The sequence below is a fragment of the Tyto alba genome, unplaced genomic scaffold (assembly GCF_018691265.1).
Source record: "Tyto alba isolate M040663 unplaced genomic scaffold, T.alba_DEE_v4.0 Super-Scaffold_9, whole genome shotgun sequence".
In the NCBI taxonomy this organism is placed as follows: domain Eukaryota; kingdom Metazoa; phylum Chordata; class Aves; order Strigiformes; family Tytonidae; genus Tyto; species Tyto alba.
The window spans coordinates 35,430,861-35,455,417 of record NW_024881330.1 but is presented as its reverse complement, the minus strand read 5'-3'; the positions used below and the strand labels follow the sequence as shown (position 1 = coordinate 35,455,417).

General features: G+C 35.5%; 1 protein-coding gene across 1 annotated transcript in view; it reads right to left on the bottom strand.

Moving 5' to 3' along the window:
- Positions 1-661: 661 nt before the first annotated feature.
- TRPA1 (transient receptor potential cation channel subfamily A member 1) overlaps positions 662-24,557 on the bottom strand; it is a 35,977-nt gene continuing 12,081 nt past the window's right edge. The window contains exons 9-27 of the mRNA XM_033007923.2: positions 21,832-21,931; positions 20,823-20,923; positions 19,370-19,539; positions 19,116-19,280; positions 17,666-17,780; positions 16,583-16,749; positions 15,608-15,701; positions 14,907-14,966; positions 13,400-13,498; positions 13,095-13,165; positions 12,476-12,623; positions 9,655-9,744; positions 9,275-9,444; positions 7,113-7,242; positions 6,799-6,981; positions 6,367-6,435; positions 4,377-4,487; positions 3,772-3,869; positions 662-1,807 (exon numbers count right to left, since the gene is read on the bottom strand). Coding sequence (XP_032863814.1) covers positions 1,576-1,807; positions 3,772-3,869; positions 4,377-4,487; positions 6,367-6,435; positions 6,799-6,981; positions 7,113-7,242; positions 9,275-9,444; positions 9,655-9,744; positions 12,476-12,623; positions 13,095-13,165; positions 13,400-13,498; positions 14,907-14,966; positions 15,608-15,701; positions 16,583-16,749; positions 17,666-17,780; positions 19,116-19,280; positions 19,370-19,539; positions 20,823-20,923; positions 21,832-21,931 — 2,373 coding nt within the window. The 3' untranslated portion in view covers positions 662-1,575. The remainder of the gene's footprint in view (positions 1,808-3,771; positions 3,870-4,376; positions 4,488-6,366; positions 6,436-6,798; positions 6,982-7,112; positions 7,243-9,274; positions 9,445-9,654; positions 9,745-12,475; positions 12,624-13,094; positions 13,166-13,399; positions 13,499-14,906; positions 14,967-15,607; positions 15,702-16,582; positions 16,750-17,665; positions 17,781-19,115; positions 19,281-19,369; positions 19,540-20,822; positions 20,924-21,831; positions 21,932-24,557) is intronic.

The window sequence follows — 24,557 nt, the reverse complement described above, 5'->3', positions numbered from 1 at the left end:
GTGCCCACGCCCCCAGCTCGCTGTCTGAATGCGGTAGCCACGCGCTTCTCTTCTGCCTCAAACTATTACTACCTAAACTGTTACAGTCACACTTAAACTCAAAGTGCCTCTGTAGATTCTGGGAGGCAAACCCGGAACAGAACTTCAGTTTTGAACAGCAAACATCTTCAGTTAAAACTGGAGGGGATTTATGCCACAGGATTCAAAGGTATCAATAAATCTTGGTAGTTGAGAGAAACAGATTCCAAAGGCTTCCTGAACCTCCACATATGCCATCCACCGTCAGATATCAAGCAACTGTCCACCTTAGTCAGTGTAGCAGAATAGGCAAAACCAGTGATAACCCCCTTTCTCTATTTTACCAGGCAAGAATTTAAAGTCTCAAAGCTGGGATAAAGCAGTTGGGTAAGAAGGTGTTTTCCCTGCTGAACAGCATGTCATCCACCGCAATTATAAGGCACAAGTCTCACAAACTTACAGTGCATCTCCCTGTGTTTTCTGAAGATTGGACAAGTTCCGTACCTTGTGGATTACCTTCCGGTGGCTACCCTTTACATAAATGGGAATCATAGCTGTTCTTTACATGAAGAATTAACATATATTAAGATATTAAAAAAAGAAGTCTGAATTCAAAAGCAGACCACAGGTTATTACAACCACATATAGTCACAACTAGTTTATTAGCACTGTTTTTGAAACAAACATACTCAGGTACTTAAACACAGTTTAATTCATATTTATTTCCACATTTGATACATCACTGCATTATATTAGGATATATTATTGTATATTACATAATGCACCGAATATCCAGTAAATAAATAATAAAACCAAAGTGCAGATTAAAGTAACAAGGTCAGTTTTAGGTTATCAGGAAGGCCAAAACCAAATTAGCAGTATAAGGACAGCAAGTTGTAAATGATTTATATTTAACACGTCGTTCTATTGTTGCTATATGTTAGTAAAAATGATCCCTCTGAGAATCGCATATCATTATCTACAAAAGAAAACAGTCCTTCCCTTACATCACATTTTTGTCATCTTTTTATTTCTTACCTTTCAGGCCTGATCCTGCAGTCCCTACTCAGCAAATCCTCCAATGCCATCTGTCAGGTTACTTTCTTACTTTTTCTTTAAGCTACACAAAGCCCACTGGCGCTCTCAAAACATCTGAATACTAAATGATTAGAGTTTGAATTTCTAAAAATTCAGAAATTCTAAAAATATTTGTAACAGAAAATAATGTAATTAAGTACAGACCTAAGAGCACTAGGGCCAAATCCAGGAACAGATATAGGCAGAAGCCTTGGGAACTGTCAGGACAGCAAGGCAGGTTGGCATCTGGTGAGTTAGGCACTTTCCTGATCAGCCAGCCCCTTTTAGGATCACAGGTTTGCATGTAGAGATCTTCAGTCTCCTTAAATACTGTTTTGAGTATCTGCATCCTTTTTTCAGATCTGGCCTTTTTTTATACTTGAATACATGATGTATCACATTAACATTATGCACAGACACTAAGAGAAGTGACCCTAAAGTATAACAAAATGGTAATACAACATGATATCACAGCCATGTCTAGAAGAAGCTATTGTTCTTTTCTGTGCTTGGGTTAGGCATGTTTGTTTTAACAGCTTTTAACACTGTATCCCATTTACTATTCCTGTGCTCTAACTGCCTTTTCCTAAACTTGTGCTGAAATAAATCATTGCTGTCTTCATCCTCAGCCTCTGACACAATCTCCATTTTTTGGATAATCAATTTAATGAGGTCATGTTGCTTTTCCAACAGTGTTGATATATCTTTGAGCCTAAAAAACAAAAACAAAAAACAAAACAAAACAAAACAAAAAAAAAAAAACAAAAAAGAAAAGAAAAATAAAGAAAAAAAATGTATATAGCAGGCTTTGTCATGTGGTTTCAAAGGACATTTTAGTCATTACAGTTATAGATGCAAAAGACCTGACAGTCCTCAACTTCACCCTTCTGCTAACGAAGAATATTATCCGGAGTACATTTAATTTTTCAAGCTGTGGTACTTCTCCAGGTTTCAGGAAATAGGATTAAAGAACAAATTCCTGGCTCTTGAGAAAAGTGACTTAGTATATACTTAAGGTAAGAGGAACCTCACTCTCAAAATAAAATTCTGAATAGTTCTGTCAAAAGTTCTTCCTATTGACTGAAGTAGTCTGGCAAGAAAAAAGGGTCAGATTTGCACTGGCAATTAAGCATCCACAAACATTCAGTGAACTTCACAACTACTTTAGCAGCATATGAGAGATACTGATGAGGCACTGATCTCTTTTAAAGTGCTATCCAAAGTGGAACCCATACAAATAGTTAACATCAGTTAGCACCACACATACAGAACACAGTCTCTGTTATCTTTTAAGAAACAACAAAAGAAATGGCAAACGTGTCTAGAAACTATCTTTATAAAACTACCAAGCAGGCTTTCTGAAATCCACTTTTCAGAATATCTAGACTCACAAAATTAGAGCATGAAATAAAAATTGTGACTGAAAAGGTCCCCTGTGAAGAACAGTTTGGGGCTTCTTTAGATCTGGTTCCCCTTTTTTTTCCTTTTTTACACAAAAAAGTAAATACATCTTAAAATATGTGAAAACCACAAGAATTAAAATAGTGCAGCAATTATCTAACAGTAATACAAAGCAAAAAAATCCCACCCCAAATCAAAAACCAAAAACATGTACACTCAGCACTAATTGCCACCAGCTTCAGTAGTAACTGAATTCTGTTTTGAACTCTGACAATAAAAACATAGTAAACCAAAGTTTTCAGCCAATATTTTCAGAGCAGTAAATATCACTTTCTGTAGTGAAATGGCTACAAGTTATTCCATTCCAAAAATTTTATAATTTTACAAAATGGTAGTTTTCTTCCCTCTCTGTAAGGGGGGAAAAAAAAAAAAAAAAAAAAGAGCGTGCTCAATGCTGGTTCCTAATATATTGATGTAGTATGGGTTTGAAGGAAGACTTGTTAAATTCCATGGTTTGCCTATACCTGTAGGGTATATTCTCATCCCTTCAACTCTTGATGTATCCTTCATGCAAAAACATATTTAGTCAGAATCTGTGCAGACAAAAATTTAGCAGATTAAAGAAAAAAAAAGAAAAAATATAGAAAAAAAAAAAGAGCAGGGGAGAGTGAGACAGAGTGAGAAAAAACAGATTTTCCTAGCTATACATTCACAGAAGGCTTTTCTGAAATCATTCTTATATGGGTAAGATGAGTAAGAAAAAACTACAGAGAATTCCTTCCAAGGCCTTGTAAAGCAGATGATTTGTTCAAAGGAGAAGTAGGATACCAATCCATTTTTGGGGAAACAATCTGAAGCAGATTTACCATTGGGCCAGTGGAAAGTCAGTTACAGACTGTGTATATTTGCAAACTGGAATTACAACAATTGTAAATATAAAAATAACCCTTGAAAACCTTCATACACAAACCTCTAATTCTGAAATGAAAATGCATTTTCCCCATTACTTCAGATTAATGAGGAAACAAGCCCGTCTTCTTTCTCTGCCGTAGGAGAAAAATATTTCTCTGCCACACAAGTATTTTGAAAGTAAAGACATTACAGAATACAAAATACTAAGTTACTATAGTGAGGGAGCTTACTTAAGGACATTAGATACATTGAATTTTACATTTTAGGTACAGTATGGAGATTTAGAACACTTTTTAAAATACGAGTATATCTGTAATATTAGTTCTACTTATTTTTACAGCAGTAAAATAACACAATGAATACCTGTATTTCTGCTTTAGAACTTCCAGTTCTAATGTTGTATCAGTGCTCTGTGCATCTGTGGTAGAGTCCTCACACCCAAAGCAATACTGGAACACACTCTAAACAAAAATGGAATCAAACTGAAATCAGGTATCATAGTCTAACACTAGATTAAAAATCTCAAATAAGTGAATGGTAACGGTCTCCACACAGTATTAAAGTTGAAGAGTTTCTGTTATGGAGTTATTTTTTTTGTATTAAACATTTGTTTTGCAAAATTTGTTTAGTCAGAAAATTCAGCTTACCAACAACAGCTGAAATGAAAAGTAAACAGATAAAAGAAGAAATGCCGAAGGGGAGTAATTCTATTTTCTGTCTGAGTAACTTCTGTAGCTTGTCTTGCTTACTGAATTCACAGATCACTCAGAATTCAAATGCTAATTAGATCTGAATAAGTTAGGCTGCACTCAAACTGATTTATCATTTTCACTGAAGTCAAGATCTAATCACAATTCCATTGATGTCAGTTAATGATTGCAATGTTCCTAGCAATCTATGTGTACAAAGTAAGTCAATCATATCACATCTTAGCAACAATTTTTTTAGTCTAAGATTCACCATCTTACCATAAATCCACAGTATCTCGGCCTGTTGGGATATACAGTGATTGATTCCTGGTCCACCCGACTTAAGAACCAAAATGGTAGCTTCTTCTCTAAATTGGTGTGAAGATTAACCTAAACGTTGTTTTGCATTTAGAACAAGATACATTCTCTTAAGATCCATTATCATGTCAAAATAAATATCATGTCATATTCAAATCCGTATTACTATATGTCAGGTCTCAGAGGATAGCTGCGCTGCAGTGTTATAATATTTGAACAGTCCAGCCCAGACAGTAAAACCATCTAGTCATAGCAGTATTGAATATTTTAGCAGAAATAATTTTTCCACACAGATGTGTGCTCTTGTAACTCAAATGGTTTCAAAATTGAATTAGCTCTTGTGTAATGGCTTGAAAAGCTCCTTAGTGAACTGTGGGTTGCAATATAGAATTCCAGGGCAGAAGTGCCCGAAAGACAGAATACCTATCGTACCCACGGGTTTTAAGACCAACGAGAGTGATCTTTCTCTCTTTAATTGTGCTATATCCTTTTACTAGACAAGCCTTCCCTTGGGTAGAAAGAGGTATGTTATATATGAGTGCCTTTTCAGGTGATGCTACATTTCCAGCTGTTCTCAAATTGCTACAGAAATACTGAGCATATGTATCTAGAAGAACAGGATGTACAGAATAAGCCGGTTGCAGACAAACATAATCCTGTCAAACATACAGCAGGTTACATGCTTAATAAAGATTTCATAATACTGTCTGAAGCTGCAAGACAACATCCTGAGCATTCTGTTGGCAAAGAAATACCTAAACAGGTGAAAGGCACTAACTGCTACAAGAACTGTCCTTACACCTCTCTGCTTCAGCCATTTGTATCTCCAGCAAAGGAAAGATCTCTTGGGAGGAAAGGTTACTCTAAAAGAGAATTCTTCAAATATTCTTGAACTAAGCAAGTACAGCACACAATTTCAAGTTATGTGGCTACCAGAAATTATTTCTGAGCTGTTTTGGGGTATTTTGGCTGCACACCTCTCTTCTTTATGCTCAGCCACTAGGTAGGCTCTGACACCTTTTAAAAAAAGCAAAGCCAGCAGGGAACACAGGCAAAACCACTCCCTGCATCCACTTTATGAATAGTCAGTTCCTCTCAGAATACAGGCTTTGAGCAGAACTTCAAGGAAGCATGTGGAGAGAGTTTCTAAGAACATGCTAGTGAGAAGGAACCTTCAGTCTTTATTTGACAGTTGTATACTCTGTGTGTTTCCTCTCATGAAATTCAAGCTTGATATACAACTCATGAGGAAAAAAAGCTTTTGAAAACTGTATGCCAAATTTCTAACTTCTTAAAATGGACATTTTTTGAAGTTGTGCTATTGCCCTAGCCCCAATATGTAAGCTGGAGGGACCATATTTGTAAAAGCTACTTTGAAAATCTCTAAGATGCACATAGTTTTCAAAAGCGTATCAGTTACTAAACTCCTCTGGTTTAAACAGAATTCTGTTAGATGTATTTATAGATCTTAAGGTAACTCAAAACATTTAGAAGTGTGACGTTAAGTTCCTTAGTCACACCTGGTATTGTATAGTATCTCCTCAGTACACAGACCAGCATGAGACTTCAGCATACTGCAATGAATTTTGTGTCCTTTTGATTTCTGTGTACCTTAACCTTCTTTCCTCTGCATCAATTCTCCCCTTAAAAGGCAACTTTCCAATTTCAAACATTGCATTTACTTATTTTGAGATTCTGTTGTTGGAGTAATTCAGAATTCACTGAACTGACTCTTCAAAAATTCCTTAAAAATGCATTTGCTTATACATTTCATTGACAATGACTCCCATGACTGAAAATGAGATTCAGAATAGGATGCCCACGCTTACCAAGCTGCTTTACAAAGATGCTATGATGTTAGGGATGTTGATGATAAAACTTCTAATTACCTAAATGGTGTTCTAACAATATTTACTTCCTATAATTGGTGCTTCTATGGTGTGTTACTTACCTGCATTGCAATCCTTTTGAGTGCAGCATATTTTTGTACTTCAGCTATGTCCCCAACAGCCAAGCCAATCTAAAAATACCAAGAAAGAGGCACGCATTTATCAAAGTATTTCTTAAAATCATTGTTCCCCAATTTTCTTGCTAAAGACCTCCTAAAAATACCTTGCAGCTCCAATTCAAATTCCATCACAATTACAAACTAAAAATACGCAAGATAACCCTGCAAGAGTTAACTCTTGAAAAATACTCAGAACAGTAAAGTGGAGGGTAAACGAGTCCAGGGAAAGGTAAGTTTTTAATATGTTATTGAAAATATCAATTTGTTAAACAATGAATGAATAACTCAAATCAGCACTAAAGTAATTCTGTATGCTAAAATTGTGTATAAACCTGTGATTAAACACTTCTGTATATTAATATGTAGTTTACTTACTAGCAAGTTCATAAGAAGGATTGGAATAAGCAAAGTAAATATAATGAGAACTGTGTAACTCAGGAATGGGTATGGCAATTCACTGCTTAGTAATGGATCAAGGAATGCATCATGGTAATTAATGTCTCCCAGCATCATTGCAAATGTCTTCATTACAGAAAGCAGAGGTGTGCTATACGTTTGCTGCAAAAAGAAGAAATACTAAGATCAAGAAAAACCCCAATCTGATGAAACTTGCAAATAACATCTTGAGATTCTCTAGTCAAAAAATAGTATTTATAATGATAAAAAATTAACTGCGCCATTCAACTAACCTGTGAACCCAAAAGGACAAAGAAACTAAGTCCAAAGGCCAATATCAGGAAGAAGAAAACAACAGCAATCCGAATCAAAGTCCTCAATATTTCCCAGAACATCACAACATAGATGCCATAGTTTTCAAATCTAGGCAGTAAGTAAACAGAAAGGATATGCAAAATTAAATACTGACGTTAGAGTCCTTTACAGTTAATTATGTAAGGCAATACGGAATCCTGATTTTGCCTCTCTGAGACATTCTGAGGTAGTATGCACATGCCCTTTCACATCCAAAAGAATGTCAGTGGTCTTATTTACAGCAAGACTGAAGTACGTAATCTTAAAATGTACCAGAGCAGTACTTCTTCAAGATGTTATTTCTCAGGGACAACTTTTACTCTCTCCATAGCCACAGAGAGTACAATATTGTACAACTGTTTCACTCTGAATAACAACATTAGGAAACGATCCATTTTTTTGCTGCTTTTCAAGGCAAATTAGTAACCAGAACAAAGGACAACTGGCACCATGACCCACCTAGCAGTCACATGCCTGATTAAAAAAGATTTCGCTTTTTATTGCACTACGAAGTATGGAAAACAAGCAAACAAAAAGAAACACAATGCTCAGGAAGAGAAGGGGAGTAGCATAATTTTAAGACACCTATGTTTTCAACAACAGTCTGTCCTCTAGCAAGCCTCTCCCATTCCTGGCTTACACAAAAACTGTATCTCAGAACATGAGTTTTCATAAAACAGGTTAAGCTACTTTTCCCCCAAAAACTGAACTTGGGAGTTTATGTCCTCTGCCAGATTCAGGGACCAGATGACTGTTTTATGCTACAACAGTAGCAACTGAGAAAATCCTTCCTCAGGATTTGTCCCCTTAAATAGCATGTACAAAGCTGAAAAGATCAGGTTGGAAGCAAAGCAAACCTGATCTTCTCCTATTTATTAGACGTTTATTAGGCAAAATGCCATTGAAGTCAATAGAGCTACACGTTGCTTTGAGAATAGATGGCCTGAATGAGTTAGAAAAATGATGTGCCAAGTTCTACTGCTATATAAATGAAAAACATTCAGGTCAGGGAAGCATTTAATCTGGCAAAAGAAGGAAGGTTAAGCAATTATGAATTTCCTTTTTACAGTTTAGGTTCAAGCCCCGTTTTGCGCACAACACACATCAGAGGAGATAGGACATGCCCATTCATTACTCATCTAAGGTCAGACACAGGTAGGAGAAGGTTGCCAGTAGAGGCCATACCACAAAGATACCCTCTCCATGACATTAACTTTGGTTACAAACCTTGTCCTTAAACATCCCAACTACAGTAAAATGATCCTGAAATTAATCAGCAAAGCCACGTTCGTCTTTCTGCCAGACCTCATGGGGGTGATTAGCGCATATATACAGTAAGAATCAGAAAAGCATATACGCAGTGTTATCACATACTATCATCCTTATTTTCTGAGCAGTTCCAAATCACCACTTTTTTGCTGATCAGCCACAACTCCTCTTTGTGTAAGGCAGCCCTGCTCAGGCACAAACACGTTTAATTTATTACTCTTAAGCACTACACCCACACTATTTTTCCCTCCACCCAGCTCTCGTGTGGTCCATTGACTCTTGGATACTATTGCACCAGTGACAGCATTAAGATCATTAATGGCAATAAATAAACCTAATGTCAACTAAAGAAATAATTTCATCCATTACAAATCTTTTACAGGACACTGTGGTGTAGAACAGGGGTGTGTGCCATTTAATCAGTAAAATGACAGAAGAATTTACCTTCTCCCAGGTATTACTTATAAAAGCAGACTTCCTTTTGTAATTCACATTCTCTTTTTTTTTTTTTTTGAGTCTATACAGTATAATGAAACATGATTTTAAAAAGACATATGCAACTGCTTTGCTTAATTAACATTAAAATAAATCTTGTTATTTCTTTAGTTTTCATAATACATGCTGCGATTTCCTACATGAAAAACACTGAAAACTACTTCACAGTTCATTAGGTTAAAAAACTTCTATGGTCCTCATCTGGAAACTTGAATAGCTTGAAAAAAATAAAAATAAAATATAGGGCCATCACACTTGATCAGTAACGGTTTAGAATATGTAAAGTATCTGAAATTATTCAAAGTATTTCATTGCAAAGCAAGTAAATAACTTTTACCGTTGAAGGTAAAGCAAGAAGTTCATCCAAGACAAGTACACAGCAATTGCTCCACATTCCCACTGTAAATGAGCTGGTGTATTAATAAATAAAGAAGACACAAAAATTATGCTTGTAGTATAAATTGTCCAGTCCAGTAGATTGGAGTAATCCAACAAATATTTCAATTTCTAGGATTTAAGAGAGACAGATGCATATTTACAAATCATTCATCACTGAAGGACTGAACTCAATATACTATTTGAATCCTTATCTCACTTTTAATCTTGCATAAATTGATATTTCCCTTTTAATTAGGGAAAAAGCAGATTTATTTCAATATCACACAAACTTCTATGCAAGCACACTGTCTGATTGATGTTATTTCTCTATGTATTTACCTGCTGAATCAGCTGAAATATTTCTTTGCAGATTCCCAGTAAACTCATAATTAAAACTAAACACATACACACCCTTGTGAAGTATGAGTTCTGAAACAAAAATCAGAGCACAAAACAAATTAGAAATTATTAAATGAATGTTTATTTCAGCTCTGCCTACTACTTATATATTATATTGACAAATTAAGAAACTCTGTTAGCTTGCTTCATATAAACATTACTATCTAAATCCATGTCATGTATATTGTGTTTAAGTCATTCAAACCAAGTATGAGAGTTCGAGCATTCCCATGACAAACAGTTGCTGTGCAGCTGCCTTGTTACTACTATTCGAGTTTGGGAACTCAAATTGCAGTACCTGTGCCACATTTTCGGTATGTTTTGCCATTGGATGAAAATAAAGACAAATTCTGCTGTCCATAACTTCACTATCATATTGCACTATCCAGAATGGTAACAGAAACCTTTGGACAAACTGGAAGTCCTGGCATCCTTCTGTGGCTGCTCCCCCTGATGTCTCCCTTTACAACCACTACAGGCAAAGACAACTTGGTTGTGAAAAGCCTTCTGTTTGCATAGGTAACAACAGGGAATTTCATCTTTAATAAATAACATGTAGAGCTAACTCCACACCAGAGGGGTTCATTAACTCACGCTCAAACCACAAATTCATGGCACTCACTCTTCAGTGGTGCTGCACTAGAAGCATCGGCACCTGCCCCACTGCGACGTCCCTCTTTAACCTGGGTGAAGAGAGCAGCACCACGTGTAACCCACAGAGCTGGCATGCCCCACTCCGTTCCCATCCCTGGGTCATTAGGACACTTGTCCAGTGCACGACATTTCATATACATTGCTCTTGCTCCAGTCTCTCAGGCAGCATCTTCACGGCCCCCGCTGAGTGCGCTGCTCCCCCGCCAGCCAGCATCGCTCCTCACTGAGGGGCAGGACTCCCTCTTCCAACTGCGCTTCTTCCACCCCGTCTCCGCCGACTCAAGGACCTGGGTCAGTCTGAGTTACTCCTCTGTCTGCTGTATGCAGCTCCTGTCATTCCTGTCTTCCACCAGGAAGGTGACTGAGTTAGTGGAGCATCTGCCTGTTCTTCTGGCTTCTGAACCTTTGAGAATCCCACACGTACTGGGCTGGGCTGGGTATGTGATTCTCCAGATTTTTTCATATACCAAGAAATCCTCATGAACCTTTTCTATCCCTTGAGTTTATTTTATTTCATGTTTCTACTAGCATATCCTTTTTGAGTTTCTATTTCAGTTTTATGTGTTTTCTCTCCCAAAAGAGCTGCTAAATATTTTCTTGCCTCTCTTTTTTTTTTTTTCCTTGCAAAAATCCTTGGGTTTAGCGATAAAATCATTTATTTGAACTGGATCATTTGAAAAGTATGCCATACAACAAAATCTCGTCTCCATTAACACCAGTATGTTACCATTTCAGGGCCAATGACACAGGTGTCTCTTCTCAAAATGTATAACTTGATGCCATGGAGACCGCGCTCTGTGACTCTCCTGCCCTTCACATGGACACACAGGAGCGTAACACTATGTCTGAGTTGTATTCACAGGTTTGATAAACAGCAGAACTTGCAGCTCCTTCACTGGAAGTCTAGTACAGCTCAGCTTAGGGACAACACAGCCTTCTTAAAAGACAGAATACTGCTTAGTTTTAACTGCAGGAAGGAAACACTTACAAAAGGGACATCAACCAGTCACACCAACGTCTTCCTTTTCTAAAGCCTCATTATCCTGTAGCAGTGGACCCGGCAACTCTAACTTCTTTGGTTTGCTATGGTGTCCTAATTATTCCAGTTCCAGCTTCTGAAAAGAAGTCTCAGCTTTGTCTCTTAACAACCCCAAAGTGTCTATGGAGGACAGGTTAATCCCGAGACAGGGTTCACCCTTGCTTGCTTTCCTTATGGCCCCAACTAAAGCATCATTTCCATTCAATGCGTACCATGAACAAGATCAATATTCATAAGTCACTAGAGTAGCTCCACACCTACCACAGCTGTGACAGAGACAAATATTCAAAAGCCACTATGGCACTTTGATACCTAATCAAGTTTTTAATTTTGAGATATCGTAATTCCAAAATGGGGGGTATAACATTCACATTTTGGCACAACACATGTTCTTCTATTTTTTTTCCCTTTTAAGGTTATAAATAGGGATTATAGGAAACAACCAGTATGCTTAAAAACCTTTCACAGAGTTTTACATCCATATATGACTGAATTCTGCTGTTACATTTTTCACTACTGTTGTACATGATGTACCTATACACAGACTGGCAAAAACTGTCCTGTCTTAGCCTCATAACTTATGAGCTTAGTGAAGAAATACTGGGCCTGCAGGGGAAACTAATACATAATATGGACAAAGACAGATATATTTGAATACCCCAAAGCACTTTATTATTGACTACTCTTTCTATGCCAAATTTTAAATATACAAGATCCAGTTATTTTGGTTGAAAATTAAAAGGCTATAGAAAGCTAAAGAATCCACTGGTTTTTGTCTTCTCATAATTAAATACACATTAGTCCTTTTTCTTCAACATTAAAGAAATATTCACTTCAAAGAACAAATCGAAGTAACCATGTACCAGATGTAAAATTTTCAAATAAGATTAAAAATAAGAAACAAGAACTGGAAATTATTTGCAGAAGTTACTGCTGAATGTTTAAAAATACACTCTTCTATTCCTTAGAGTTGCTAAATCACAAATAATTCTAGAAATTATTTAAATAATCACACCTTTATGCTATAAAAATCCTAAATGTATTGTAACTAGTAAGAAAATTCAGTACCTCATATTCTAATGGTCTTGCTTCATAGATCTCTGTTCCATTCAAAGGTCTTCCTGGCTGTATGTGAGTGACCAGAAGAGTCAGTGGGATGAGACCGAGAGAATATATGCCTAAATTCATTAGATGTGCTCGAAACCCATAGGCCATCCTTGAAAGTGAGAATGTTAAAGTTACAACACTTTACAAAGTCAGAGCAGCATGCATTCAAATGTAACAGCCAGTAATGTTTCCAAGATGAGGAAATAAACATTTCTTAAAGTCTTTTTCTGATGAAGGTATTCATCAATCTTTATGTGGAGAAAAGTGTATTGGCCATTTTGAAATACTGTTTCTTTTCTTTTTTAACTTGGCAATCCTATTATATATTTTTGCAATAAATCAGAAACAAAGATAGTGCTTGCATTTGCTTACATATCAAAGAATCATTACTAAATGTTAAGCTACATTTTATATGATAACCATCAGCATATTCTAAATATGCTTATGAGAGGTTATATGGAAAAGACATTTGCTACAGTCAACACTATAAATATGTATGTCTTAGTAAACAATTCTCAGGCACAATAGCCTTCATCCTGACATACAATATTACATCTTATGTACATTAAAATACACTTACCATTTCATAAGCAAATATTCTTTACACACAGGATGACTGAGCAGCTCCATGCGATTGTGGCGAACCATGGCCTATAAAACAAGAAAGCAGGAAGACCAAAAATTGATGAGAATTTTTACCAACCTAAAAGAAATGTTATTTATTATTTAGACCATAAGAAATCTGGCCTGTACTTAATTCCAATATACTTAAATATACATTTATGGGATTTGGAGAAAAAAGATTATGATGAAAAATTCAAACCTCTTGATTTTATCTAAAGTAAGACAGCATGGAATGATGGCAGAGTAAAATAACGAACTTACATTTAAAGTGGTAAGAGGTTCATAGAAAATGTCTTCACCATCCTTTAGTTTCTTGTTAAGTGTCAGGGGACACTGAAGATATCTGAAGTTATATTCAATCTGAGTAATAAATATACACCAGCATTTAAATGTGATAAAATTGATAATCTAAGACTGAGATAATATGCTTAATTTAAAAAAAGGTAATCCTTTAGAGGAGGAAAAAAAGGCCTATTGTGTCAAAATAATTAGAATACTGATGCATACTGATTGTTAGTTACTGTGCCAGTGAACACATGCCATCAAGATACACTTCTGTGACTGTAAAATGATTAAACAAATATCCATTTTGAATTGTAAAATAGAAAGTACACATTTTGTCTTCAAATGTTACAGTTTAAAAAGGTCATTCTCATAACTGTGATTTGTTTTAATGTTGATTTTGAAGAAAAGCTTGTGCTTAAAAGTTATACTGCTTTGATAACACAATATACAGAAAATGTACAGTAGCAGAAAATTTGCAATCTTTCTGTTAATGATCTAGACACAATCCAATGTAATAACAGATAAGGTGGTTTTCAGTATCGTTTCAAAGGTAACATAACTGTAGAACATTCATGCCTCTAGCACTGTGAAAGCAATCTACTATTTAAGATTTTGGACAAGAATTTACAAAAAAGAGAAACATGTTGGACTCTGAATTATTGATGACAATTGTACTACTTATGACAGGTATGCTTTTGATGTGCAAAAATAGATATTATGTCTTCTACCACTGTTATTCTGAAATATCCATAATCTCTGATACCCACCTTGATCGTGAGAATTAACACCACAAAGAAAGTATATAGATTGCTCAAGTTTAATTCTATACTTGTTAAAATGCATAAGCATGAATATTACAGAAACTGAACTTGAAAGCTGCTTACAGCCCAAAGGATAAAAGTCACATCTTTTTTCTGTTAAGATCTGACATTCATCTAGAAGTGTATCTTATCCACATGAACTTGACATATACATTAAAGTATATATATTGTGTACTTTCCAAACTTTCAAGCCAAAAATGTGTTCATTTCAGTGTCACAGAGACAGTGAAGGAAATTAAAGAGTGGCTTTGCTGAGGGGAAAAAAAAAAAAAAAAAAGAGACTGATAGTTGAAGATTGCTAGTAGCCAATGAAATGATTTTTAAAAGTCATCCTTTTGAGGAGTTTTTGACAAATATCTATTAAAAACACAGATTCAAATACAGTTATTGGTGAATAACTACTGATTTTTTCATAAATCAAGTTAAAATATTTGCTGATTTCAATTTACCTACTATAGAACTGTAATTGTCACTACAGAAAATATTTAAGAGGCATTAGAATTTAGTCCAGTATTAGTAGTTAAAAGCCAAGCTGACAATTTTCTAACTTAATAATTATCGAAATAATATACCACCGCTAACATATAGCCAGGCATATTGTGACATATTCCATCCTAAGACCACAAAATGTACTGTCTTCATAGATTTTTTCATCCACTTACATAGAAGTCTCGACTTGTCTTTTCCTCTGAAGACTCAATTATGCAGTTGTCCAAAACCAGCTTTGCAGATGAACAGAAAAGTGAATTAAGGTGATATAGATAACGTTCATCAGAAAGAATACGTTTGTACCTAAAGAAAGTGAGCTTCAAATACAGCAGTCATCTAACAGAAGTGATGATTCAGTCAGATTTTACGGTGTATGTTTTGAAGTCATAAAACCCTACAGTTTACATGTGGGAGTTAAATAATGAAACTACATGGTTTACAGGGCTACATGCTACTTAACAAGTATAAAATGTGTTTATGAATAGATATATAGCAGGTCACTTGCTATTTTAATAAAAAGCATTTCTATAGCATCATTTAACAGTTAGCTCAGAAGGTGAAAGTATCTCATATGATTTTGAACCCAATTATCTTCTGACTACCATGACTTTTATACTCCTTCTTGTACTACTCTTGTATTCTTATAACTCCATTGACCTCAGGAATCTAAGAACTTTTTCTAATACTAAAGAAATTAAATTGGCCAAACTGAATCTATCACTAAAATATGATTAAATCAATTTATGAATTCATATTGGTTTTATTTTATAATAATGCATATTAGTGAGGATAGCATTAGAAAAACAATGTCAAATGATGCAACACATCATTTGGTTTTGTGTGGTCATTTCTTTAATACATGCAGAAAACTTACTTTAAATGAATCAGGAAGATACTCAACCATTTCCAGCAAAGGACATTTATTGGCACTAGAATAGTGAGAGAATGTCACAACAGCTTCTTCCCATCTGCAAAAATGAGTTAAGATAATGGAAAATTAATGAGTTGCTTCTCTTAAATTAACTGCTTTTAGATTATTTCAGTTTTATTTGAGATATTATCTTGCGAATCACAATACGTAACAAGTTTAGATAGCATTAATGGGAAAATCAGCTGTTTGGGGAGTAATTGAGTAACATTCTGGATGCTTCTCTAAGAATGACTCATGTTTAATTCTGTTATCAATTAAACAGGAGTGTTTCAACTATGATAAGACCTTCTAAAAATTATGAAACTTGAACTAAAGCTGGAATCTTAGGTTACAAGATTAGGTGAGTAATAATAAATACAGTAAAATACTGGCAGCGTTCCTGCAACTCTAACCAAGACATGTGATGATTAGGCAACGGTGCAACACTTTTTTCCTGAAGTGGGGCTTCACTATATTGTAATCTAAATTATTCTAAACTGCAGTTGAACAGCCACATTTTTAAATGTTCGCAACATTTAAAACAACAATTTTAAATTAAATCTCTTGAATAGTATCAGTTCTACTCACATTTTGACTAAAATTCTGCAGGTATTGAAGCATTATGTGAAAGGCCAAAATTATGTATTTAAGAAGAGGGAAGAGAAGGCAGGGTTACTTATTTCTAATGGCTTCTACATGTTTGGGTTTTTTTAAACAGAATCTGAATACTCAATCTAATATTGAAAACAACATGCTGTAAATCTGATGTCCATTATAATTACGTAATTTTTTATTTGCTCTCACTAGAACACAACATACTCTCTGGAATTTTAGAATACGTACTCAGTTTTACTTATTTCAGAACTTAATCTCAGTTAAAAAACAAAAAGGAAAACACAACAGAAAAGAAATTAAAAAATCATTTCTTGTGTACCTTACCTTTTGTGCAAAATGACAGCAGATACTACATCTTTTCTCCTATTGTGTATTGCTTCATGGAAAAAAGAAGCTACTGCTTTGTTGAACAGAATTTTCGCACCATAGTCAAGAAGTAACCTTACTGCTTTTGCATGTCCTTCTCTTGCTGCCAGGTGCAAAGCTGTGTTCTGTGCAGAAAAGTAGTACAGTAATGCATACATGAGAAACATTTTAAAAAAAAAAAGCACATATTTCAGTCCTTTCCCACACTAAAAACCCACATGCTATTCTCAGTTGCAAGTCCTGAACACTTTTACTAGCAACACTAAGAAGTAGAATATTGTCACACATATTCTGATAGAGTACAGACAAGTTCTTTATTCTATGTCTACAGCTACAGTAGTGCTAAATCTGAAGAGGAAACTCAGCTGTAGGTAAGAAAAGACAAGTCATTAGTATCTTTTCATTTTGTAACTAACAAACTGCAAGTCACAAATAGGTAAAAATGATGGTATCACAGATATAAAACATCTGCATTTGATAAACAGGAAGAGGAGCATTCAGTTATCCAGATGTGCTCATACAAAGCTGCACGAAAATCTGCAGGCACAGTTTTATAAGAGGAACATTTTTTTCTTTGGTATTTTCATGAAAGTAAGGCACAGTGGTTTAGGAATCAAGTCATACTGAAACTGACTTTCGAAAGCCTTCCCAACTCGCCCAGATTTTTCTGAGGGAAATTAAGAACTAAGCATTGGCTTCTCATTAATTTCTAGGCATGATTTGTTCCTAATCTAATAATTCTAAAAGTTTTCAACACCAATTCTCAGAGAAATTAGCAACACCTTCTGTGTTGGAAACTGAATAGTTCTTTAAAATGACCATCCTGTGTTTCCTGATGGGGAACTTTTAGATGGGTTCATACAAGAGGTCTCTGATCCAGGAAATGGATCGTGTCTTGACCCAACAGATACTGCATTTGTCCAAACTTCACATGTAATTACACATGTGATGCACAGTGAAAAACTATTAACAGCATACCATCGACATCAGGCCTAGAAGTAATAGCAGACAGGAAAGAAAAAATGCTACATGAACACATACCCCTTCTTCATCCACTCTGTCAGTACACTTCACGTTAGTATCCAAAATGATCTGCATTGTGCGAGTGTACCCTCCAAAGGCAGCATGGTGCAGGGCCGTCCAGCCTTTATAATCACTTACATGTAGTGGTATAAAATTAGTAATCATAGATAGAAAACTTTTACAAATGTAAAGTAAATATAAGTGCCTCCTCCTTTGACTCAACCTCTTTTCTTTGGCATTACTAGTGCAGGGATGTCCATGTCTTCTGTTAACTATTATGTGATTACCAATGCATCATTCAGAAGTAAAAGGTTCAACTCAGTAACAGAATTTGGGTCTCCTTCTCTCTTTTCTTCTCTCTCTCTATTTTTCTACACATCTGGATTGCACCCATTTTCTTGTATGTCCCTTGAAAATGACACAAATGCTTGCAATATTCTGTTACTAATACTTGGCAACAGATGTGGCATAGGTCATGGCCATATTACATAATTTTGCATTTGCAGATAGTAAATATACAAAACATTGTAAGCACACAAATCTACCCCAATTAATATTACTTCATCTTAGTATAACAAAACTCATTCAATCTGTTATCACATAAAATTTACCAGGGCAGTTCTTTACAAAAATGCCAGATTTAAGTCTAAATTAAGCCTAAATACATACACACATGCGTGTGTACACATAGCTATACATATATACATATATTTACTTGTATATATCTATCTATATGCATATTATCATCTCTGTCCTTTCTAGGTGTACTAGTCCAGCTAAGGACATTGGTAGTCCATTCAGTGGGTCCTCCACAGTTACAAGTAAGGAACATATAACCAGTCTGTTTCCTAAAGGATCTCCTCAGAATGCTTGGGCCCCTAGCTCCAAGGTGTAGCTGCAGTGGGCTTGGAAGCACAGGACTTGAAAGTTACTCTAGACTGTCCCTTGGAAACAGGATTCTCAACTTTTGGTAGCTTCAGCTCCTGGCTTTACAGGTGCAAGCCTGGAAGCTTTTGCCAATGATCTGAAGATCTTTGACCTGAAATCAGGACTTAGCACGCATGGCAAGTTGCCTATGAACCATCCATCCCAAGAACCCCTACTCAAGCCTGTAAGTGAAGCTGATGTGATTATAATATTTCCAAAACAGTATTTTTTTTTCTCATCAAAAGATTCAATATTCTTCTCTCAGTTGGATTTAGAGAAACCTCAGTTTCCCCAGCATCAGAAGCCTTGCTTTACAGCTAGCCATACTTTTATGTTTCAGGCTGAAACAAGGCACAATCAGCTTGGTTTTACAAATATTTTATAAGTATGCTCATATATTGTATATTTATGTTTATTAATACGTTAAATATTTTAATATATTCTATTTGTATTTATAGAGTATTAACTTCCCAGTAGGTGGACATAAAATGTAGGGTGATAGTTCTTTTTTGCCTTAATGTATGGAAATCTTTATACTTACCAGAGAAAAAGGGCCCCTCTCTTCAGAAGAAACTGAACTACCTTCTCATGACCATTCTGGGCTGCCAAATGAAGGGGAGTCATTCCCTTCTTATCACCTTCATTCAAAAGTCTTGTGTCTTTCATATCTCTTATAAGTCGTTGACATGTATTGATGCGCCCATAGCTGTTAAAGATAAACATATAAATTAATGTCAAAAAAATACAGATGGAAAAAAATAGTATCCATTCCATTGCCTAGACTGCATCACTAACCTGGCAGCAAAGTGTAATGGTGACTTCTTGTCCCTGCTTTTAGAGTAGATGGAAACGTTGAGGCTGAGTAAATTATTTACAGAGAGGGCCACACCTTGTCTGCATGCATAATGCAATGGAGTGCATCCTTCATTATCTTCATCCACTACAAGATTTTTAATATGTTCCATCTGTTACCCCCCCCAAAAAAAACCCAAAAGCACAGAATTACATTTATATCACTAATGCTCCATAGCTTCTAACAGCTTGTAACAACAGCATTAATACTTTAAAGCAGTATCTAAAAATAATAAACAAACTTCAGGAAAAGGAAATTTAGCAACAATGAGCATTTAATGTCTGCTGATTTGTAGGTCACCATTTTTGCAAACAACTACTCTTCAAAGAACACAGCAGTTTGCCCCTCTGCACCCTTACTGCAATCCATCCACAGCAGAAGTACAATACAGGAGATTCTTCTTTGCTGCCATTCAACCATAAGACTCTGCTGTCAGCAGAAGGCTTGTACAGGGTAGTCTATAGTCTGTATTCAGTAACAAAACATATGGCTGTCAAAATCCATCAGTTCACTGCTTTACAGTGTAATTTTATTTCCCCCATTTCTTCTTCTCATAATTTCCCTGGTTTTCCTTTCTATCTTGTCTACCACTACCACTACCCTATGTATAGCCCTTCTTAAAGCAACTAAAAATCTCCTCCCCAAGCCTGCTCCACTCCTTTGTCTGAATTATTAGTATGATCAAAAATCTGAAAGTCAATGCAGACAACTGAGAGTTATCACTGGTTTAAATCTGATTCTCTACATCTGCCGAAAAAGGAGGTTAAATTCATTCTTCTTCAAAACTGTTTACACATTTCAGCCAATGTTGTAAGATCAGTTATACCTGATTCGCATTGAAAAAGTTTTTTTTGGAGCTCTGGAGGCCAGCAAATTTAACTCCTTCAAGCGAGCCTGGACTCTAGCAATATGAGTGCTTCACCTCAGCACAGCCAAACACAAATCCATGTTTGAAATCCTTTTTAAAACTAAATCTAAGACTTCATTACAGTCCAGTCCACAGAAAGCTCCTGCAGAATATGGTGTAAGTTATTTAAGTCCTAGAGCTTGACTGAATATGAGCACATCCCCTAGCTTTACTGCATGCAAGCTAGGAAAATAGAAGTGAAAAGTTCTATATTTTATGGCCTACCTCTTGAGCTATTCAATCCCCCAACAGCAAAATAATTTATGGGATTATGTTATTCCTTTGCCTGGCAATAAGAAAACTGTATTATTGGCTTTGAAATGTTTTCGTGAGAGATACGTACCTCTTCAAACTATTTTCTGTGACACTGGGCAAGTTAACAAGTACCACAAATGTTTACAAACATTCCAAAATAAAACAGTAGTTGCTTTTTTCTTTACATTTTCAAGTAAGGGTAACAGGAGGACATAAATTAATGCTTACTGTACCTGCAGAAATTTCTCATTCAGATGCTGCAATCCTCCAGGCTGCAATACCGTCAAATGCAAGAAATTCCGACCAAGATGATCTTTTAATGATACATTTGCTCCTAGATAAATATGGAAATAAATACCAGCAACTTCAAAACTGCTGGCCCCTGGCACTAGTTGATGATGCTTAAGACAAACAAAAGCTGAACAAATGTGTTTATAAATCTATAAAATAACAAATAATATTTCAAGTCAACATTGTAACATATAATTTTACTCACAAAAAACCCCTACTGACACTCAAATTTCATTGTTATCTCAGGTGTGTATGCATTTTGTATTTCATTGCAGGACTAAGATTTATGTGGGGCCCTTATATTGAGATACTGAATACCCACAAATCATGAGGTCATTTAAAGATGCAGATGATCACCTCTTCTAATCTTTTAAAGTTATAATCTTGTTACAGCTTCAAGACTTATGACAGGGCTTATTAACAAAATCAGCTATATAACTTTTAACAAGAGGAAATAAAGTAACAATAATTAGCTTGCACCAGAAGTGTAGTAATTGAAACACATAGCTGGAACTTTTTCACGGTGACTGTGATTATATGAAAATCACAGGTAATGTTTGAAATATGGGCTTTAACATTTAAACATTGATTGCTGGTACAAAACATGACTCTCTACAAGTAGTGTATTTATTCCACAGTTCTGCTTACTTTGTGAACTGCTAAGGAATGCAGGGATGGAGTGCCAGTGCCACCTCTACCTTGAGAAGCAAGACACATGGTATATGCATTTTTCTACAGCCTGTTCATTCCGTATTGAAAAGGGTGAAATCATCACACTCTTTCTTACTTTATCTCAAGGGATACCAGCACCGTGCAGCTGCTCAGCTCAGCTGCTCCTGGACAGTATGCTGAAGTACTGAATTGAAATTGAGAGGAAAGTTAGATGCAGAGTTTAAACATGTTTGAACCCTGCTCAAAGGAAGTACATAATATGTGTATATTCCTTTTTACCTTTTGAGAGCAGCAAATTCACAATTTTCCATGATGCACAGGAAGTGGCCAACAGAAGTGGGGATCGACCTTCTATGTCAACACTATCAATATTAGCCCCCTGCAATAAAGAATTTCAAGTTTATCATGAATAATGAATAAACGGAATTTTAAAATGGTGCTGCCCTTTATAAGCATAGCAGAATCAAAGGCATTCTTAGTAACTCCAGATAAGTATATTCAAAAAACACATTACATCTCTATATAAAATGACTACGTTCTCAAACTGTCAGCCACAGCCCAGTCATCTGTATATAAGTAAATCTAAATGCCTAAATAATAGTGGCCTACTGCTAGGTATACTGAACTCGCAACTAACCATCTTTTGTTAGGGTATCTTTCCATGCATTTAAATACTCAAAATATATAATTCTAATTTGAAAATAATAGGATTGAATCTCTGAAAAAATACAAAAACTATGAATACCGCTCCAGGAGTAATGCATCCAGAGATTAGTCTAGTTCAGTCTGTATAGCTTGATCTGTCTTCATTTTCTATCCTTCAACATTAGCTATATGAGCCAAGCAGCTAATTTTGACTCCAGAGTAGCTGTATCAACAATGAACACACTTTTATTCTCCAAACTCAGGGTTTTTGATATGACCTTTCTCCTCAGGGGAGGCACAAGGACTGGAATGAGATACTCTGGCAAAGGCCCAGAGTATTTGCTGTTTTGTCTGGTTTTGCACAAGATGCATACTGCCAGGACAGTATGGTCACTATGGTCACAATAGCACTGAGATCATACCATCAAAATATTATGAGCATAAACATATCTATCTAAAAAAATCCTACCAACAAGGGAGTATGAAGATACAAGTAAATGAACCCGTGAGATGTATGCACATTTTATGATGGTTTAGATATAGTTCTTCTAGATATTGAGTTGCCAGTCAAACCAGATAAGTCAAACAAAATACACAACAAAAATCTATTTTGTTTCAGATAATATCCAAAGATCATTGAAAAATAAAAAAAAATCAATGGGAGTTTTTCCATTAACTTAAATCATCTTTGGGTCCAGTCCTAATTTGAGAGAGAATTAGTCATAATCATGAGCAATATTTACTTTCTAGGATGGTAAAACCTGTAATGTAGTAATAAGAAACATTTAATAAATGTACAGTGATTACTTTACCACAGAGAACAGGAAGCTCCCAATGCATGTTGATGAAATGTTTGAGAGTAAAACATGCGGGACCCTTTCCCCAGTTACCTTTCTACAAGGTCAGACAACCTCTTAAAAATGTTCCTATTCATCAAAGAAACAGAGACCTCTTTTAGGAAGTGGCTCATTCATTTCCGCGAATGGAGGGCAGTAATTTCCAGCTAATAACGCAATCTTTAATCACCTTCCCTCCAGCTAACATCATTGTTCAGACTTTAGCAAAATGAATTCAGCAGCTTCCATCATTATTTATCACAATGAGTAACATATAATCCCACACATATTTGCCACATTTATAACTGAATTAAGAGTTTGCAAACTTAGTTTCTGAACTCCTTTTACTTTTGCATTTATACATTAATAGAAATGAATGAAACCGCTATTAATATAAAAATAAATATTATGCAAATGTTGGAAATATCAATTAGCATTTATAATAATTTAGTCTTTCATTTTTCTTTTAGTGAAGATGAAAGAAGCAAAAGGGGGAAAAGGAAGTCCAATAAAAAAGCAGCAAGATAATGTGTAAAATTTCTGCTTATTTACTTTGAATAATCACATTTCAATTAAATTAATGCAGTAAATTCAGGAAGCACCAGACACAATGACAAATTGTCCAGTACACCCAAAAAAACCCACTGTAAAAGATGTAGGAAAATGGCTGAGATGTCAGCTAAATCAGGAGAACTTTCTGATTTTCATGTCTTTATTCATCTTTATAGTTCTGTACATAACTTGCAAATACAATCACGCCATTTGCATGCACAAACCAGATACTGTGCACCTAATTGTCAAATGTGACAATGGCCACTTTGACATTACTGTTAAAGTCATTGTGCTTAAAATGCTTAATTTGAAAACCAGTTTGTAAGTAGTATTTCTTCAAAGCTATAAAGTTTTGTAATGTTTGGAATATTGATCTAGGTGTCTGTCTTTTCCCTTTTTTAAAGGTTCTGGTTAGCCTTAAGTTATGGCAAACCAGAGCTGTACATCTCACCAAAACAAGAGCATGTACTCATTGCCATGTTATGTTGAGACCAAATGCAAAATAGTGAAAAGCACTGCAGGAGATACCTGTAGAGTTTGATTCTCTTTTTTGTGTAGCACGTTGACCTACAACTCACAAAGAACTAATGTAATTTGAACATCAATAGCTTACATACTGTGCCTGCACAATCATGTTTAGCACAGATAATCTTACTTTTCCTATCTAGAAGAGCTAGATGTAACACTGTATCTGTTTACAATGGCTGTTATTTTCAGACACAAAAAGTACCAAAAATAAGATAAAGGAAGTAAGCGCTGCAAGTTAATGTGCATGAAATGTGGATATTTAATATATAAAATAAATAAATGTTGGGTTTTATTAAAATCAGAAAGCCATTCTGAACTGGAATTTACCATTCCTTTTGAGCAGTAACACTGCTCCACCTTTTCTCTTCCACCCTCACGTACACCACAGCGTAGGCGATACCTAATGATCTTTCCAGGAGTCCAACAGAGCAGGCAGCACGGGTT